Raw genomic sequence first — 21,212 nt, forward strand, 5'->3', positions numbered from 1 at the left:
GACTCTAATTCTTGGCCAAATTATTCGAGTATAACCAGTTTACGCTGTTTTATAATCCGCTTCGCGGATTATAAAGCGTAAACTGACTCAAACCAGGTTATACTCGAATAATTTGGCCAAGAATTAGAGTCATTCCTAAAATAATTTATTACGTATTAGCCTCAATAATACCTCAATAAGCAGATCATAATGCTTGGTAGGGTCATTGTAGTCCGAAATATCTGACGTTTTCCTGGCTTTTTTACGATTTGATATTTTACGTGCCAGGAAAACGTCAGAACCGGCGCCATTACGAAAACTGGAAATTTCGCCGTCTGCAACCGGAGTTGATTTTCGATACTTGCGAACCGAATTCAATGTATCAATAGCACAATGCTTCTTAGTACTCACCAATATTGATGAAAAGAAAACATCACTACACATTTCGATACAGGAATTGCAAGATTTTAAAATGCACGACATGAAAACAAATCTCGACTGTCAGATAAAATGTTTTCATCGCGGATTGTATATTTTAAAAACGAGCCATAAAAATAATGTTGGTCAGTACTAAAAGTATTGTACTATTGATAAGTTGTGAGTTTGACATTTAATTTGGTTCGCAAGTTTCGAAAATCAACCTGATAATGCCGCCTCCGGTTGGAGGCGGCGAATTCAAAGTTTTCGTAACGGCGCCGGTTCTGACGTTTTCCTGGCACGTAAAATATCAAATCGTAAAAAAGCCAGGAAAATGTCAGATATTTTGGACTAGGGTCATTGGAATGCTCGATATTGAACACTTTCAGGACAGCCGTTAATTTAATAACCGATACTGAAAATTCTTGTTACTCCGAGTTATTTAGTTGAAATAATTAATCTAAATCAATGGGAAATGTTTTAGCTATATAATAAAGGAGTTATTGAACTTATATTGGTGAATATTGGAACTCGTTGACTGTACAAATGCACTCGCAAGCTACAAAATATGAAAAATTTGTATAAGAATATCGTTATGTATGAAGATGTTTACAGTAATAGAAAATGAAATCAAAATAAAATTTGCCCACCCGCCCCAATTTTTAAGCAAATCAGGAAAAAAAAATCTAACATTAAATTTATTAGAGCTACTTGATAACAGTATATAATTGATGAATCAACAAGAGTTAACAGTTTTATAAAACATTTATTTTACAGCATTGTTACATGAGAACAGTTTTTTGACTTTGCTCACGATCTTAGAAATATGACAACTGTAAAATTACATGCATACTATGTACGTAATGAATGAGGATAATGACAAACTTTCATAATCAAATTGTATGTTTTATTTGGGGAATGAACTATTTACTGGCTTAAAAACTGAACACACGTTTATACTGATTACGTTTATCCATTTTACTGTAAATTCCAATTTACAGTCATATACGTGACAGTATGCTTCTTTCTAATTTCGATATTCAGATACATATGGAGTAAACGTACTTTAAACCACTATACATGTACATCATTTTTTTTTACTAACTTAAACATTTTGCATCTTATCTAGCCTGTAAATTGTTCTTACTTGTTTAACTGCCATTTCATTTCGTGGTAATTTGAGGGAAAAGTACACAAGTTCAACATTAATTGATATTTATTTACATATTATTCAATTTTTTATGGCCAGGAGTGTTCAAAGAGAATTATACATGGCCTTGGCCTACTGAGCGTAATTATGGCAGACATTCATTAGCAACACAAACCACAGTCATTATCTGCGATCAGCGCGGTTTTGTTTTTACAATAGATGTGCAGCTTGAAACATCACTTCCTGAAACACTGATACCAACAATGGAGATAAGTAACAATGTATGTAGTAGAAAATAAATCTCTAATTACCATAATTTTCATAAAGAAAAAATAAAAATAATATCATTAAACTCTAATCACCATCATTTTCATAAAGAAAAAATAAAAATAAAATCATTACACGTGGCAAATAAATCAATGAATATGCACAATTCACGTAGTTATGTTGCTATAAGCGCCAGTCGTAAAAAATACTTTGTTTAAGAAAGTGCATATATTTCAAAAGAAAAAAATTTGATATGCTAAACTGTGAGGAAAGATTTTCTTTAATCTTGTGTCTTGTGTTTGAAATGTATCAAGTCAATCTAAACAGTGACCTTGAACTTTATGAATTTAATTAACATTTTCTTTTGATATAATCTTTATGAAAGCGAGAAGGGTTACATTCTGTCTCGAGCCTCTCCCTAACTATTTACCGAAAAACTGTAGCCTACTTCCACCTACATCGTTGAAAAATCCCAAACAGCGCAAAGGGCAAACAGGTGGTTCATTGCAAAAATATAATTAGTACGCTTACCGAACTTGCGTAATATAATTGCGCAAGTGTTGAGCAAAACATCACCCTTCCTTCGTAAATGATTTAAAACAGTGAAAATTCAACTGGAAATAAAACATATCAAAATAAATAACACTGAACTTTAAAGATGTCCTGAGTTAAACAAAATATACAGTCAAGCCCTAAAACTGCATTTTTTAACATTATAACAAAATAAACAACTCAGCTGTTGTTTCTTATGACCCTGTTGATCCAGTTGAGGTAATGAGTAACCTTAGTATATATACCATATTTTCCTTTCTGGCCGCAACCTTCCCCATAACTAGTTACTCCGTAAACAATCCATCGCTCTGTTCCATTCACGATTTTGGGGCATATAAGGGGACCACCACTGTCCCCTGCGCATGAGTCCACGCCTCCTTTTTTGAAGCCTGCGCAAATTTGTTTGTCGCCTATATTGTAATCGAAGGCTTTTCGACATTTTTTCTTACTAACAATTGGCACCTCCGCTTCACGAAGAGCTTCAGAACCCAACAGATGTGTATTTTTCTGCTTTCCCCAGCCCACGATAAAACAGCTTGTTCCATCAGCAAGTTCATCAGAGGGCTCCGGTAAGCATGCATACTGGACCATATGACTTATTTTTTCTGGTTTACGAAGCTTAAGAAGAGCTATGTCATTGGTTATTGTTTCGTAATCAAAATTGTTATGGGGAAAATCTTTTTCAAGCTTCATATCCATTTCATTTTTGTTGTCTACATTTATTTCATGTTCACCCACACGAACGATAACTCTGCGTTTCCGACCCCGACGCCTGATGCAATGAGCAGCAGTTAAAACCCAACCCGGGGCGATGAGGGTGCCACCGCAATATTGTTCCTTCCATTTCGTTAGAATGGCGACCTGTCAAAGATAGATAGCTTGTAATTTCTACTTCAATTCTTCAAAGATAAATTAACATGTCAGGTAGGTTCTGACGTTACAAATTATATTTCATTAAGCTAAAATATATCACTGGATCAAAGACGACTGATTAAATTGTTGCTTGGTGTAGGATAAATAAAATAAAACCCCACGAGTCAAATGTAAATTAAAAGATATACCCATCAGCAATACGTGATTGTAAAGTTAACAAAATGTCATAAATAACTCCTTCATTAATCGATCTTTTGATATTTGGAATTCTGTTAATGTAGTCCGGAAAAGCGCCGCGCCTGGTTTCTTCATTACTAACCTGCCAAGGCCAGCTGTGGGGGATGGCTTCTCTCCCCCCAACAATGCGGTATCCTCCTCGAGGCCGAACTCCGCAGATGCCCTTAGTGGCTACCAACAGAGGAGCTTTCCGATCGCGAGCTGAAAAATAAATCAAAATAACCCTAAAACTGAATTTACATGTACGTAAGAGATTCACGAGTGTATTCAGTGAAGAGTCCTTTTGATAAAAGGCTTCTTAATAGTAAATTGAATACATATAATATGTTTGTATTATCTGTTTTCTGCTTTCAAAATTCTTTTTTTCAAACATCTGTTTGAATACAAAATGCATGTGATACCAGCTAGTTTTCTTTCTCCCACTTCTCTCTCTCTCTCTCTCTCTCTCTCTCTCTCTCTCTCTATATATATATATACATGTATATATATTTATATTCATGTTTATTAAGGAAATAAAAACAAGTTTAGCTTTTAAAAAAAGCTTAGAGAGTCAGCCAGTGGATTTTTCTTTTTTCGTGATAATGTTTAAAAGCATTAGGAAACCGATATTTTGTGTATTAAAAAATAATTTCAGCATTATTTTTTATTAGCCGATTTGGCCAGTTGATCCAGTTTTTCAGAATGAGAGCGGAGAGTTTGGGGTTAAAACGATCCCATGCATGCAGGTTCTCGCATTATTTTGTGAATTAAATACAAAAACGAAAAGTTTCATTATTTATGTTCAACTTCTCATAGCATGATTCTATCAAAAGTCAGTAGCCGCTCCTATCGGGCTGATCTAGGATTTTATGAAAAGGGGGGAGGCGTATTCGCCAAAAAGACGAGGCAGCTCTCAAAACCCCTCTACACTAACCTCGCACCCAATTTACACTACTTTTGCTTTAATACATGACATTCCGTAGCCAGTTTTACAATTAACTTTCTATTTAATTTTTTTTTGAGACAACTTTCGTTGATTTTAAGACTTCCATAAGGCCGAATCCCCTGGACCACCACCCTTCTGGATCCGCCCTCTAATCTTGTCAAAGACGTTTACTCAAACTTTATTATTACATTATTATTTAGGGGAAAAGAGCGTTGAAGTATTCACGTCGGCATTTTCTTCCAGAAGGATCTTTGCAAACTTTATTAACGGGTGTTAGTGAAACTTGTAAAGAAAGTAAATTTAGCCCCGCTGTTCTTCACCATGCAGATTTTCCTCCTTGTAATACCTATTGTGGCCTCATCCTACCCCAGGGGGTCATGATTTGAAAAATTTAGAATCTACACTACCCTAGGATGCTTCCATGTAAGTTTCAGCTTTTCTGGCCCAGGGGTTCTTGAGAAGAATATATCAGAGGGCTTTTATATATATACATGTATATATCTTTCAATGTAAAAATTGGATTCCCTTTTGTGGCCCCATCCGACCTTTGGGATCATGATTTGAACAATTTAGATTCTTCACTCACCCAGGATGCTTCCACATAAGTTTCAGCTTTTCTGGCTCAGTAGTTCTTGAGAAGATTTTTTAATGACCCACCTTATTTTGTCTTTTCTTGATTGTCTTCCCTTATAAGGGGCTTGGCCCTTCATTTTAACAATTTTAACTCCCCTGTAGCTAAGGATGCTTTGTATCAAATTTGGTTAAAATTGGCCCAGTGGTTCTTGAGAAGAAGTTGAAAATGTGAAAAGTTTTCAGACGGACGGACAACTGGTGATCAGAAAAGTTCACTTGAGCTTTCAGCTCAGGTGAGCTAAAAAAAATGTAGCAGGCGAAGCCAGCTGTGTCTCTCTTTATCTATCCATTGCATGTCTTTACAAATCATATTGGCCAATTTGGTAATTAACATCGGGATCGAAATGCTTTAAATGAAAACGAAAGTAAAACCAATAAAAACTTAAAGGCTTCAAAATCTGAAATAATCCAATATTTATGCCGCAGAATTGAATACACGTTAAAAAAAATTAAGACACTTTTTAAAAGAGTTTCAACTGACGCGCCAAACACTGAGTAAAATGAATTTATACAATTTTACGCTTCATTGAGTAGAACACACGTTTTATGAATAGATCTATGCGGACCAGATAAATTACTGCAAACCAGATTATAAAACTGTTGAAATGCAAACTACAAAACCTCAATGTTAGCAGATTTTCCAAAGAAATCAGCACAAAACGCCTTACTGTGTTAACCTGTATTTACATGTTATTGGTATATGGTGTTAAAATAGTGATTTCGTTGTTTAATCAATATTGATTTTACTGAAACGAAATCAACAGGTGTGACTTACTCTAAGTCAACCTCCCAGAATCGCTTGGAACACCTCGGGCTTTTCACAGAAAAAGTGTGAAAGGCCCGAGGTTTTTCGGATGAGTCAACCTCCAAGAATCGCTTGTGCACCTTAGGTTTGCCAGTGTCAGAGTACCAGTCTACCTCCCAGAATTCCAGAACACGCAAGCGCATTTGAAGTTCTTCGTAAGATAACTAGTCAGCCCGCGGGCTGACTAATAACACGTAACCATGGTGTTACTTAGAACAAACGTGGCGCCTGAAGGTATTTCTGTAAAATTGCGACTTCTCCCATTCCAGGACAAAGTGATCCCCCATGATCTGCTGGCGACACAAAATCCATATGTTGTCCTTGAAGGTATATAATCACGACTTTGACATGTGTACCTTTGACAATTTGTCTCAAATCACTAATTTGAAATTTATGGTGCTTTCTGATTTCGAAAAGCGTTTCTAATTCTGTTCTCCCTAGACATAAAAACTCTAGAAACGGCCATGCAAGATTTTTAACGACACTATCAAACGTTATTACAAGATATAAAGTGGGTACGCGCAATGGGAGGTCTTCTTCACTATATAAACATTTGCAGTGCTTGCGTTGTCTAACTCTGGCTTGAAATCCCAAGGTTAATGATTGTATAAAATCGATAGTAATTTGCAGGAAGTCCACGAAAGTGACAAAATCAAAGAAATCGGGCTAAATATAGAACTATAACTTTTTTCGTCCTTCAGCTGGATAGTTTTGTTTAAATATAAAGAGCAAATCGGAAAGAAATCTAATAAGCCGTTCACTTAGAGAGAAAAGTGCAAAATAACATACTAAAACTGAATGTTCTCATTGAGATTTACAACAAAGAGATGCAGGGACTCATTCAATAGGGGAACAGGTGCTTGTTCCTGCCTTGGCAGATTTGCGAACAACCACTAAAAAAAAAAAGAAAAAAAACAACTCAAACTTAACGTCAGGTCTATTGTTCTTCAAAATGCTTTCCCATTTATTTCGCTCTCCGAATAGCACTCTTTTTTTATTATCACGTATAGATAACTTTAGTAATTTAAAACGAACAAAGGCATGAAAAAGAGCTAAAGATTATGACAACGTGTGTATTTATGTTGCCTTGTTGCTATTCCAAAAATGATAGCGATTCTTTCTACGAGAAATATTACTAATCAAGGCCATCTTTGTGACCTTGACTTTGCAATGTACTTTACGTAAAAGCTAATTGCATTGTCAAGAGGAATTATCGAATTAAGCATTGATTTGGCCTTCTGTTCAGTTTCTAGGGACGCACATATCACGATTGGAAGCATTGTGTATCCTTCCTGATCTCGATTAACCTATGGCACGGGAACTCTAGGATTAAAGCTGACACAAGCAGAACCTTGTGGATTTGTTTTAAGGAATAACAAGATTAGGGCGACTGAATACGTACAAGACAATCTTGTTAAGTTTAAGAGAACGGTTCAGATCGTGAAATTGTGTAACAAAACGGCTAGACTTGACACTTTTTGGGCATTGTAGTAGATACATAGATAACCCATATCCCAAGTTGCTTGGTTTTTGGTATTTGACCGATTTTCTCAGTTTGATAAATCTATTAAAGCTGACCATTTTATGTGCAATAATATTATTGTATTAAGTTATTTCCCTAACTATTTCTGATTTTAGAAATGAAGCAACATCTCGACAGATAACCGAGGAATGCATAAATTTTAATTTCTAGATGATTTATGAGCGGTGCCGAGTGCATAAAGCTTAAAAGAACCACGAAATTCAAGTGCAAGTCTTGACAATTTTGTATAAGTGAAAAGTGTCAATACATTGTATTAAAACAATCCAAAAACTAAAAGAGTTTCTTAAATTTTCGATCAGGAAAAAATATTTCAAAACTGCTTAATTCACTAAAAATCAAAATATCGTTCACGTACATGATGCCGGTATTAATGGAGCTTAAATAACGGTTTAAATTAATTTTTTTTTAACAGATCATTGGTAAGTAAGGCAGTACTACGATAAACGATCTAAATCTAGATCTACGAGATCTTTGAATTCTGTGTGTAGTACTAACGTACTGAACCTAAGATTCTGATAATGGCTATTCCACCATTGTTTTTCTTTGCTTTGTCATCTCCAGCACTTTTACACCGGTTGCGACATCGGCTTTTTTTGGTAACAACATTCCAAAGTCCTGAGTGCCCCCACAGGGTGTCTCGATCAATGAAATAAATCGAACCCGTCTGTGGATATCAATTATTTTATCGAAAGAAATTGTTTCAGAGATTAAGGTTCTATTGAGAAAGACCCCTTCAGCTGCAAGTATCCCACTTCTTTAACTCCATAACAACCTGTATTGGTTTATCGAGATTGTACTAACTACAATAGACACTCGTCTACAAATATATTACTCTCTTTAACAATACCTTAAGCAAATTATGAAATCCACATTCCATTGCCCGAGAAATTGATTTCCGTCGGTACAAGAATGTCACCTTTTTTTCCACGGGCAAAAAATGTACATATATGTAACTTTCAAAATAGATCTATTATCTTTTAATGACGTACACTTTACGATTGTAATAGCCAGAAAGGTATGAAAATATGAAAGATTAATCATATCATTGAGGAATAACATATCAATGATTTCTCTCACATTTGTTCCTGTCTTTTACGCTGGTTATGTATTTTCTCTGCAATAGCTGCGACATGAATTCCCGTACTAACAACCAAAGAAAACATTTTATTGTTTAAACTAACGTTACTCCTCCAAGAGGCACCTGGCCTGGAGGCTCTCAAACTCTGTGCTCAAACTCATGCTGTGTTCTCTAAAACCATACTCATACTCACATTTTTTTTATACATTTAGAATGGAATTTGAGCATGAGTATTGTTTTTGGAGTACGGAGTAAGAGTCTGAGCACAGAGTACGTACCCAAAAAGTTTTATAACAGGACGAAGTTAATAATAATTTAAATTGATGCAGAGCATCAAATCGGCCGCAAAAATACATGTATATTATTGAAAAAGCATGATGAGGTAGTCTTCCCCTTTAAAACTAAAACTCCAAGTCAAAGGCTGATTCTCACCGGTAGGACACAAGATCAAAGGTCAAGGTCATAGTCAATGATATCTTCAAATTATCATCTTCACTGAAAAATAAGTTATAAGAATAGGTTTTGTTTAAAAGAGATTTCAGTTACATGTAATAATGTAAAGCTCAAAAGAACAAACCCCTATATCAGGTTAAAGCCCTATATCAATCGTTTAGATGTACCTGTGTATGAAGTTCGAAGACACTGTGTTGCTTAGGTCACCCTAAGGAAGCTAAACACAACAGCTAATCAGATATCTTGACACATACAGACTGACGGACAGACATCACCAATCCATATATCTGGTTTTGCTTCGCAAACCAGCCAAACAAAGATATGGTAAACGTTTCTATGTGAAGTACTTTCATTGCCGAGGGAAAAAAATCCTACATAACTTAATGTAACTTGAAAATTATTACAATAAATTAAGATTACTTCGTAAAAGAAGGTTAAATTTGATAAATTTTAAACGAAGCCATCACAACTTAAAAACCGTTATAGCTATGATAAATGGAAGCAAATTTCGCTAATGTTGTAAGAAGGTTTCTAGTCTAAATCTGTCCAATAGTGATCTATGTTTGTTGCGTATAAAAGCATCTGACAGACAAGTTCATCCCTAATATAAATGTTCATTCCAATAAAACCTGAATTTGTTATGGCACAATATATATAGTATTATAGGCGTACGGATACTTTGTAGCTATTACATCAAAGTTGTACAGAGTGCGCGGCAAAGGACTGCCACAAATTAGGTCAAGTGGGTTTATAAGAACCACGTGATATTACACGGACAGACCCACTGACACATGTTTATATGAACAGTGTCTGACATGAATTTGTATACAGATGAAATGAGCAGCAAATTCAGCATCTATTAAGATCTGTTTACGATATGAACACGTTTGGTAGATATAATTACAATGTACCGAAGTGTATGATATCATAGTTTTTTTTCCAGACATATTCGTAATGTGTAAAAGTAATCTCTTACTTTTGAAAAACGGGCCCAACCTTTCCGAAATGCTAGGATATTGACAGAAGCTCTGAGGCTACAACGCTCACCAGGATATATATACCCCGAGTGAATGATTGAAATGTTTCCGCTACACAGGTACACATTCAGGCGAAAGATCTTATTTATTTTTGACAAATTATTTTAATAATTACATGTAAGCATTCCCAATGATTTTACATAACTGGATACATAAAATTGTATACAGATAGATCGGGCTTTCGTCTGCTCTGATACATGTAAAAAAAAAATTGTAGCAACAATGTTTATTTGCCTACTGATTTTAAAGATTTTACCATTTCCCTTGAACGTCGATAGAAACGCTAAATTATATTTATCTTCCATGCAATAATTTTATAAAGATTTTTTATCAACGAATCACAATTGAAAGCAGTGAAAATCGTTAGTATACTGAATTGGAAAATACACTCTTGTCAGTTGTAATTATACTTTATTAATCGATGTCTAATCGACGTGATATGTCTTTCTGGCCAGGGAATATGAAGTCAATCATAACTGTCGAAACTACTTCTTTTATTTGTGGATATAAATTCAATTATCCACATAAACAGAAAGTGGTATCATGACTTTTTTCCAAAGAAGTGCACTTAATGGAAACAATTAAAGCATTCCTTAAGCTCGTTTATTCAACATTACGTGTTATTGTTGCTCGTCAGATGATAGCCTTTTGTTTTGGCCACAAGACTTAAATCTGTAAGAAGGACATCCGAAATTTGATTTTTTTAAACAGTTTAATTATTTTATTTTGAGTCATTGATGGGGATAATTCAATGAAATAGAAATAAATCAGGAAAGTGATAGAAGTTCTTTAGCTGACAATCTTTTTTTTTTTTAATATTTACTCCAATTATTTAGTTATTCATAACTGTTCTATTTTTTCCATTACTGTTTGTTTTAAAAATACAGAAAGAATTTGTAAATATTTAATTAATTTTCAAACTAAAAATTTCTCTAAATTTTTAGACCCTAATTGCGAGTGCACGTGCACTCTCATCTGCATGTAAGAGCATCGCATAATTAAATGCTCTTTATTTATTTACTTTTACGGACAGAATATGTTTGCAGTTTACATGTTCAGCGAAGCAACGAAAGCACAAATAATATTGAATACTCTCACTTTTGCAATATATTCTCTCTCTCTCTCTCTATGCCGTCTTTTATAGATGTTTGGTTATCCTCTTCAAAAGAAAATTTAATAATTAAAATAGATTTTACATAACAAAGAAATTATATGTTATGAAAACAAACTTCTTTAATTATTCAGTGGCCACGTGTATTTTGGAATTACGGTCTAGTCCCGCTGTTACGGTATGCGTGATTTAGAGCCACCGGGACAATTGTACTAAAGATATGAATATAAATTTCATTTAAGAGATAGCTATATATATAGAATTGCATCAACTAAATGATTATCGAGTTTGTGAAATAAAGTAGAGAGGATCCTGTATGAAAATTAACTAAATTCTCAAAAAGTGCGAAAAGGTGAAGATCAGCTTTTTGATGGCTACAAAATTGATTTAGGTTAGTGATAAGACCGCAGTTAATTGGACATCATTAAAATTCCCGACATGCAATTGATCTCTTACCCGACTCCCGAGGTGATAGTTCACTGACTGAAGGCGAGTGTGTGTCTGGTTCAAAAGTGTTAAATGTGTACTTTTTACCGCAGACTGTCCCCGCTAAACGACACTTCCGTTCCTCCTGTATGTAACTGTTACCACAAATTTTGTGTTCTTTACACTTGCGAAATCTCCTTTTGCGACAAGAGCGAGTGCAGTGTCCCCATTGCGACCATCCATCGTACAGTAAATCGTATAACAGTTCCTCTATTAACCTGTTTCCACGGCGAAATCCTATCACTTTATAGGATAATGTGGAACATCTTCCTTTGCGTCTCTTGCAATTTTGCTTTTCTTTGAGAACACTGGTTCCGCAGTTTTCTGGCTGGTTACATCTTCTTACTCGCGTCTGCTCACACTTCCGGTTGCAACGCGTCCAATCTGACCACTGCGTGTAGTACTCGCACAGAATCTTATTTTCACGGTCTTTGGAAAGTATCCCTGGTTTTGATGAAACGCTGTATGTTGAGTTTCTTGATTCTAATTTTCTACTCTTTTTCTGCAAAGAAAAATTCAAATATATTTCTGCTGGATCATCTTATACTAGTATATTGTTACAATCCTCTGAAATTTTAAGTTTTGCGTTAGATGTTTCGATATGAATATTTAAAATATTGATTCAAGGTTTGTAATACATCTCTTTCGAGAAAATTTTATCAAAGATTCATATTTAATATAAGTAACATGCAACACATAATTGACAATTTCATAAAAAAGGATAGTAACGATAAAGTAACGTGAATGAAATATTGTTTATTTTATCGTATATTCTTTTTTTCAATAATATGATTTTTATTCTAAAAATTATATCTTTATTTCAATCTTTTGATAGAAAGAGAACATAAAAATATACTAGTAAGAAAGAAGAGGACGAACAAGGAGAGTGCAATGAAAGTGAAAAAATTAAATCTCAATCCCAATCATAACAAAATTTTCTGTAATATTTCATCTAACATAAAAGTATACTTTACGTAAAATCTCAACAATGCCCAAAATTTTCACAAAGATTTATCTTATTTGCCTATAAAATAGCATGCACACACTATATAAAGAGGGCAAAAAGGATCATTTTCTCATATAACAATATTTTTCTATATGAGTGGGTCTTTGCTCCATATGCATTTTTTTTAAAGTTTATCCTCAAGGTATGTGTAAAAATATACATGTTTCGGTTAACAAAAAACATGGAAAAGACCCACTATCATATTTCAATGATAACAAATTTACTCTAAATATTAAATTAATTCACAAATTGAATGTGATTTTTATACATCGCCCATCAGCCGAGGACAATAAATTGGTTGCCGGAGCTAATAAATTGTGATTTGTTTTTAACCTCACACATTTAAAAACTTTTCTAGGTGTGTTCTAAAGCTTAATTTGAAATAACGCAAATAACAACAAGATAGACGATTTCCGAGATGTATTTGGGCCAGGTAGTAAAATCACCACCCTAAAATCAAGGTTTGTGAAAGAATGCTCAAAGTCAAAGTAGCATACTTAGGTGACACAGAAGCTCTCCAACAAAGATTTGTAAAGAGGGATTTAGAGTGACTTTCCACCTTAACAGAAAATAATTACCTTCATTTTCTCTCCTGGTACCTTTAACTTAAGGGTATGAATGTATGAATCGCATGGACTTAAACACTTTCAAGGTAAAAATTAGATTATTGACGATATAACCTCGGGTTCGTTTAGGGCAGGGCGATCATACAAATCTGTAGATTGAAGGGTCCATACATTGGCGACACATAAGAATAAACTGATACTTTAAGGATGTGGCTTTCTTTATGGGGTATTTCATATATTGGTAATGCAGGGTAATGGTAAATGCTTACTATTATCCGTTAGATTGGGTTTCTGTAATTTTTGTGACAGCCTGGATAAACGTGGCGTTACCCGTTAAAATATGTTGCCCCTAGGGTAGATCTCTTATCCCATTCTGATGTCAAAGATTTCTCATCTCTAGCTTTGCGAGAAGTGCCGCACCACAGAAGCAGGTGTCCCGATATCTATTTTATCAATCTAATATAAATGTTTAAAATGTTTCGTTCTCCTAATTTTTTTTGTTATAAATTTAAATATGACCGATTTTCTGTACAAAATGCCACCAACTGCAGGAAACAAATGCTAAAAGTAAACACTTTCGTAAAGGTAATCATTACAGAGTCGACCTTCAACTGTATGTAATTCTCAGATTTGACTTCTTCAAACAGCCGTATTTCCTAAACGAATTTCCTCGTCTGCGAGAACACCTGAGGTGGCTTCGTAAACACTCAGGGGTCTGTACAACATTTATATCAGACGTACACATGCTTGTTTATATTAATATGCAGTCTGTGTGTTCACCAAAGTATCAATGAAGACAGAGGAATCCACTTTTTAACTGTGAACTTTATTTCTTGCTGCACTTACATTGCTTGCTCTAGTTATGTCTCTTAGAATTGTGTCAGATAAACAAAGACATGCATTCTGCTTTTCTTTTTTCATACATAGCAAGAGAAAAAGGAACAAAACTATGCCAAACTTGTGTCATGTTAAGATTTCCCCAAAGCCATTACTTGTTAAACTCATCTTGATGCCCATCCTTGTGTGCGAAGAGAAAACACAGATTTTGTAGACAGAAACATAATAGAAATAGAAAAGAATTACTCAAATTAGAAAAAAGATAAATGCTGTTTTCAGCTTGCATTATTTAGCTAGGGTCATTGCAAGAGGAAATAATAACTTTGAATGATACTGCGAGCGTGCTACATTTCATCCTAATTTAATTTACTATGTTTAGAATTGAAAGCATTGTTACAATTTATTATTTAGTTGTTGGTTTGTTTTTTTTTTTTTTTTTTTTTTTTTTTTTGTTATTATCCTGCATTAGAAAATCAATTTGGTCATTATTTCCACTGCTTTTTTTGTGACGAATTGGGGAAAACAGTTACTGTAGTTATTTCAATCAGATAGAATTAAATGAGTAAGGTACATACCCTTTTCCCGTTTACAATTGACAATTCCGACGTGAAAACAACAATCATAATAATTAAAGAAACATGGATGATCCTGGTCATTTTCACGCTATGTCAACAAATATGTTCAAAGAAGTCTTAAGAAATGTCGAAATTTTCAGTCTAAGTCGTACACATCCTGATAAATATTCAAAACCTGAATTAATTTAATATATGGACACAGACAGGCATAGAGGGAGTTTTCTCTGAGCGAGCAACCAATATAACTATCCTGCAGGTCTATATTTTTCATAAAATGCGCCGTGCCAGCACGTGCGTCGCACGCCGACCATGTGACGTCGTCAGTTCAAACTTCAACGATTGTTATAAAAAGCCATTCACACCGAAGAACACGTCAGATGGATATAAAGTATTTTCTCACTCTTTATGATGATAGCTTGATGTGGTTCCATACTAATGGTAATGATATCACAAACATTCCCAAATTAACTTCATCCGAAATTCAATACAAAAATATTTGCTATATGTTCTCTCGGTCTTTGACATTAATAATAAACGCTGCACAATTTTTCGGCACGCTAAGAAGCTGTTGGGTTGTTTACATTATAGCAGAAGACAAGAAGTCTTCCTTCCTTTGCGTCTGATAAGTGTCTTCAATGAGTCTGTTCCGCGTAAAGCCGCCTGTGACTGGACGGTACCGATAGAAGTGTGTCCACCTGCTGAATCGAGCGACTCAGGCGCGCAAAAAATCGCCGTGTATACAGAAAAATTCACCCTGCGAATAATTTTAACATCAATATGACACTCGCATTGATAACTTTAAATTTGTCAATAATGTAAGTTCTCCTTCAGGAGATAACCAACCATTTGAGGTGTACGGTTAATCGGGCTTTATCCATGAAAATTTAATTTAAATAGTGCTACATTTCTCTAGGCTATATTTGTGATACTCAGATAGGGTTATAAAAAATTAACGACTTTTGCAGGTTGTCAAAGTTTAATATAATAATAGCACAGATTATTCAACAAAGGTGTCAGTAAATTTCCTTTAACATTGAAATCTATGTAAAGTATTCGGTAATATTATGGATATGGAAGAGAAATCAAATTGGTAGAATGGAGGAAAGGTATGATTGGAATAATGTACGGCCATGCACATCTAGATGCTGATTACGTACTGCTATTTTTTATTTAATCTACGTCTTATAAGATATAACTTAAGAACATATAAATATTCTAATTTTAAAATTACTTTCAAACATACCTGACAAATAGTTGTTTTGTGCTTAGACAATTATGAATTAAGCTAAAACATATCAAAGGAAATCTTTGCCATGTAAAAATCACAATTTATTGACAAATCAATCATCTTAATTTAACATCTTTAAAGATTTTTGGAGTACATGCAGATACCGGTAAGCGCCCTTCATAATTATCCATAAGCGTGTCTCTATTTTCGGAATGTCCCAATTAAGAAACATCAACGGGGACGTGGAATAGTTGTTCGGTTAAGTAGTTTAAATTTTCAAATTGAAAAGGAAATCTCTTGATTAACACTAAATTTAGATAAGGAAGAATGTAGAAGATCAGCAATTATGTTTTTGTTATTCGGTTAAGAGGTTTGCATTAAATTTTAAATGGGAAAACAGATTTAACCTTAAAACTTCTGTAAAATCTCCATATTTACAAAGTAGTTCAGGAGAACAAGATGGGTGGGTTTTTGATTTATACAGGCTCATAACTAAACCCTACTGAACACTGATGTTCACAAAAAGAAACTGCATATTGAAACCCAAGTAAATTGTATTCATATAATAGAATTCATAAAGGAAGTCATAAACAGGCTCCCATCTCTTGTTCACTGCTAAAATGAGAAGTGTTGATACTTCATATGCCAAAACTGTTCAACAGTTGATGAAAGGTCGCAAAGTTCGATAGCATTTCTAATATTTATGGGAGCCTGGAGTAAGATATTTCCTTTAGTCTAGTGTACGTCAAGCTCCGTGCATACTTGTTATATATAGCAATTATCATCTCAGTTTAGCAAATATCTTATATAAAAGAAAACCCCACTGTATAATAGATCGTCTAAGAAACTAAAATCCCTAATCACAGCAGGATTGTAAAGTTGGCAATAAATGTCCTGTTATCTCAGGAAGACTCGTAGACTTAGTATCACGACACTCAGCCTGCGACGTATTCAGTTTCAAAGTGTTTGCAGAAAGACTGCAAGAAATCTTTTATAAATGTATTAAATTTTCATTCGCTAAAGTCATGAACTACTTTAATAGAAGACATCAGCGGTTCTGTTAACAAAAAAACAAGAGAGAGAGAGAGAAAGGCATATCAATTTTATGTGAAAGCGGACAAAGGAATTAATACTGAAAAGAAATCGAATTACGAATTGATAATAATGACAATGATAGACAAAAAGCCTTGAGATCCAACTTCGTAAAGAAACCACACGTGATATAAATCTGTTTCCTTACAGCATTTCGATATTATCTTTAACATTGGCGCTTCTGTCAAATTAATTGCATGATAACTGACACTTTTTATTTAAGTTAAAAGTTGAGTATTGAAAACAAAATGAAACCGAAAAAAGGAGAGGATACGAGCGAAGAATACGATTTAAAGAAAAAAAAAGACCAAATACTGTACATCATGCACTACACCAACTAAAAAAATCAGTTTTAAACTCGACTAAAATAGGTTAGACTCCATAGTACAACACTTTTTAACCGGTTAGCATATTCGCTAAACGCTTTTTGTCATGCTAAACAAGGTCTTAGGCAACCGGATTCTTCATCAAAGCGTTACCTATGATCTGTTTATATTGAGTAGCCTTCGCAACTTCTCGGGCCTCTCTGACCTCTGACAGCTAAATCACCGATATGATCACTCGACTTGAATTGGGGGGGGGGGGGTGTTACCTGGAGAGTCTAAACTTTTTTTTTACACACAATTATATACGATCACAATATTTTAATATTTAAAAGGAAATATTTATGGGAAACTAAGAATAGTAAGTTTAAAAAATAATTGAGAAAGCTTATGAAAATTTTATTCGGCATCATTCTCTTCTAAAATTCATCGAACTTTGAAAAATATGCAAAGATTCAGCAATGAAAATTGTCAAAAGCCTGAAAAAATATCAACGAAATGTGACATAAAAATCGACAATTAACAAAAATCTTAGAAGACAACTAAAACTTGATCGAACACTTGTTAAATATATTATGAAAAATATTTAAGTTGTAAACATACATAAAAAATGTCAAAATTATTAATTATGATCTTTATTTTCAGCATGCATTTGAGAAGATATAAAAAATGACAATTACCCAGTACTTGTATAAGCATATTGATAAGTATTATTAATCAAAAATATCAATGGCAATTGCTTATAGCAGAAATAATGATTTGAATATCGAGGGTTACTGGCAATGTTTGCAATAGAGGAATAATCTAAGTGTCAAAACAATGACTTTAAGACTTAAATAATTAACTTTAAAATTGCATTATGACGTCGACATCAAAAATCACAGAAAAAAGGATATTGTGCATGTTTTTTTATCTGATTGGCAATTGAAAAGTTTGAACTTCTTATAAATAATAAAAATATATGTAAGTTATTTACAGTGTAATAAATACAAGTTCTTGAAATCAAGTTTGAATTAAAATTCATCAAGTTTAGTTTTGAAGGGGTGGAGAGCGTGTTTATGAAAATAGTTGCACAAGTTTTGCGTTGCATTTCTATTTTTAAAAACCCCAAAAGTAATGGTAATGGTAATGCATTACTTTACTAAAGTAATGGTAATGTAATACAGTACTTTAAGAAAGTAGAGTAATGGTAATTACAAATTCTAGAGTTATAGTAATGTAATGCATTACTTTACAAGTAATTCGCCCCAAGACTGCTTTAAGTATACATGAAATGTCGTAGATACTCAGTAGTAGTTAGATTAGACAACAAGTTAAGTTTCCATTGCAGAAGATCAAGTTCTATTTTTGTTGTTCAAATTTCTCAAGAATTCTATAGAGTTTGATTGAATATGTTCCTATAAATGAAACATTTTTACAGAACTATTTGTTATTCTATAAACGATAATTTTCCTTTTAAGTTTCAGAAGTATTCAATCTAATCAATATAAGATCTTCCTAGATTCGCATAGAGTGTGTACAGCGTGGGTCTAAGATCTGATTTCAATTAGATTGCAGAGATATATTTATTCTATTTTCTATTAAATATACAAAGAATGGCAATAAACACACGTTTTCTCTTAAATCAAGAGTATTACTCAATACCTACATCGATATCCCTATACATGTATCATAATGTTCAAGACTCTGTGTTTATGATTGTCATATTTTTCCTTTTATACTAGTACTCATTTATACATTTAAATTGATTAACATTGAACATTTCTTGAAACTTGATTACCTCGTTTACTTGTCCGTCTTCCAGTAAGGAAGGCAACAGATAATTTTGAACGGAAGTACTCAATTTCTCGAAAATACACAATACCTACTTTCAACTTGAACATTTAATTGTTTAAATAAACACTCTAGAAGTTTGGTTTACTAGAAAACATAGGGTAAGAGTTTTACTTCTGATCCCTTAAGTTTACCCATTCTCCAAATCCATAACAATTAAGATTGAAAGAAATTAATAGGTTTTTTTTATGTCAGAGATTATATAGGTCATGACAGATAGATGTGCTACATCAACTTTTTTACGTCATCGGTACTTCCGGTCACCACCAGTGGATTCCAAAAATAACATTTTTGTCTTTCACAGGAAATCACTATTTGATAATTTTTTTGAACACTCATTTATATATATATATATATATATATATATATATATATATATATATATATATATATATATATATATATATATATATATATATATATATATCACAAAGAAATCACCTTTTAATAAGGATACCCACTTCCGCCAAACCCGGGGTTGAACTCTCGACCTACGGAATCTGTCTCCTAGCAGTACAGGTACAGCGTGCTAGACCGCTCGGCCATCTAGGCAAGTCTACAAGTCTAAAAACTTGCTTTAGATGAGTCTACAAGTCTAAAAACTTGGTTTAGATGCCGATGGAATTCTCGCGGCGCTGTCCTATACCACACGTATATATATATATATATATATATATATGTATGTATGTATGTATGTATATATATACCAGTATATGATTTCTTCGTGTTGTTATTGGCTCTTTCATTTAGAAAAATTCTACAATTTTACAATTTTCAGTATTTCTGCTTCTTGACTGATGTCATCGAACATAACTCTAAACTCTACAGTACTTTAATATCATCATTTCGTACACATTCCCAGATGGAAGCATGCTAACCACTTTTCAGTATACATGTATGTGCTTTTAGTACTTGGATTTTTGTCTGTTGTGCAATTGATTTATGAAAATATATTCAAAGAAGGTAAACAAATACTACTACAATGTTTTAGCGAAAATCAACACAGAGCTGAAATTACGTTTTACATGTAAACAGAAGTTTACGAAAATGTATAACGAATGAGTATCATTTGACTCATTTCATGCACGTGCTTCATTTTTCTTTCGAAAATCTCACTCTTAAACATAATTCAGCTGTTATTTCAGAAAAACTACCTGTAATTGACATTAATCTAAAAGTAGTTAATGGTCACAAATTTGTAGTCTAAAAGTGCATGTTATAGCTATTTCAAAATGTGTCCTGAAGAATCCACAGACTTCAAGTGTTAGATTTAAATGAATACTGTACCCATTCTGTAAAAAAAGTTTTTTTTTAATATTTATTTTGTTGCATTTGTCAATTTATTTTATTTAATTTCTTAAATATGTATTTAAAAACAGGGTTTTATATGGTGGCCCCGCCACAGTTAAATTCTTTAGTTCCACGGATTAAAAAAATCCATATGTTAAAGTACTGCCACAATAAAATGTTGGCCGCCACATTAAGATCCCTGTCGATCAGAAACATACATTTACGTAAACATTATACATGTACATATAAATTACAAACTGAAATTCTAATTGAAAAAAATCGCTGTTTCACTTTTCCGCGATTCGACACTGCTTTTCCCGTGAAAAAATCCTGCTTTTCTGTAGTAAATCATACTGCTATTCCGCGCGCGATTACTGTATATTTTTAGGTCACCTAACTCAGGTGACCTATTACTGTCTGTTTTTGTCTGTCGCCGTGCGGCGTCCGTCGTTCGCCATTCCTAAACTTTTAAACTTTTTCAGCTCTTTCTCTTGAACCACTGTACCAATATCAACCAATTTTGGCATATAGCATTAATAGATGAAGGGGGTACAAAAATTAAGAATTTTATGGTCCTTGTCCCCTTGGGGCCTGAGGGGTAGGGCTAATACTATCAAAATTAGTGCTATCTTTAAAAATCTTCACTCCTGGATATCAAGCGGTAAAACTGCAAAATCATCGTTTGAATGGTGACTGATGGTCTCCTCCAAGTGTACAATAAGATTTTAGAATTTTGATTTTAACCGTGGATAGCAAATGGGGGTCAAAAATTATTTTTTTTTACACAAAAACCTGGTTCCCCGAACTCTTACATCTCAAAGTAGTCCTGTAGATGTGCTATCAGATTTCAAAATTTTGATTTTCATCCTTGGGATGATTTGCTGGTTGAAAACGGACTTTTTTGTAAATTTATAAA

At 33.7% G+C, this 21,212-nt stretch overlaps 1 protein-coding gene across 1 annotated transcript; it reads right to left on the minus strand.

Annotated features, from left to right (window-relative positions):
• Positions 1-1,146: 1,146 nt before the first annotated feature.
• Positions 1,147-15,151, minus strand: LOC133205158 (chymotrypsinogen A-like). Its single transcript, XM_061340906.1, has 4 exons — positions 14,531-15,151; positions 11,517-12,048; positions 3,558-3,676; positions 1,147-3,226 (listed from the first exon to the last, which is right to left on the minus strand). The coding sequence occupies exons 1-4, from the start codon at positions 14,609-14,611 to the stop codon at positions 2,546-2,548; spliced, it is 1,413 nt and encodes a 470-aa protein (XP_061196890.1). The 5' UTR covers positions 14,612-15,151; the 3' UTR covers positions 1,147-2,545.
• Between the last annotated feature and the right edge of the window lie 6,061 nt (positions 15,152-21,212).

The sequence above is a fragment of the Saccostrea echinata genome, unplaced genomic scaffold (genome assembly GCF_033153115.1).
Source record: "Saccostrea echinata isolate AGI-Se365-2 ecotype Australia unplaced genomic scaffold, CSIRO_AGI_Sech_v1 ptg000002l, whole genome shotgun sequence".
In the NCBI taxonomy this organism is placed as follows: domain Eukaryota; kingdom Metazoa; phylum Mollusca; class Bivalvia; order Ostreida; family Ostreidae; genus Saccostrea; species Saccostrea echinata.

Excerpts from the sequence above, each read along its gene's own strand:
- LOC133205158 (XM_061340906.1), bottom strand. The coding sequence starts at position 14,611 with ATGACCAGGATCATCCATGTTTCTTTAATTATTATGATTGTTGTTTTC. Across the intron at positions 12,049-14,530 it reads CAATTGTAAACGGGAAAAGG|AAAAAGAGTAGAAAATTAGA; the intron begins GTATGTACCTTA and ends TTTTCTTTGCAG. Across the intron at positions 3,227-3,557 it reads CCCACAGCTGGCCTTGGCAG|GTCGCCATTCTAACGAAATG; the intron begins GTTAGTAATGAA and ends TATCTTTGACAG.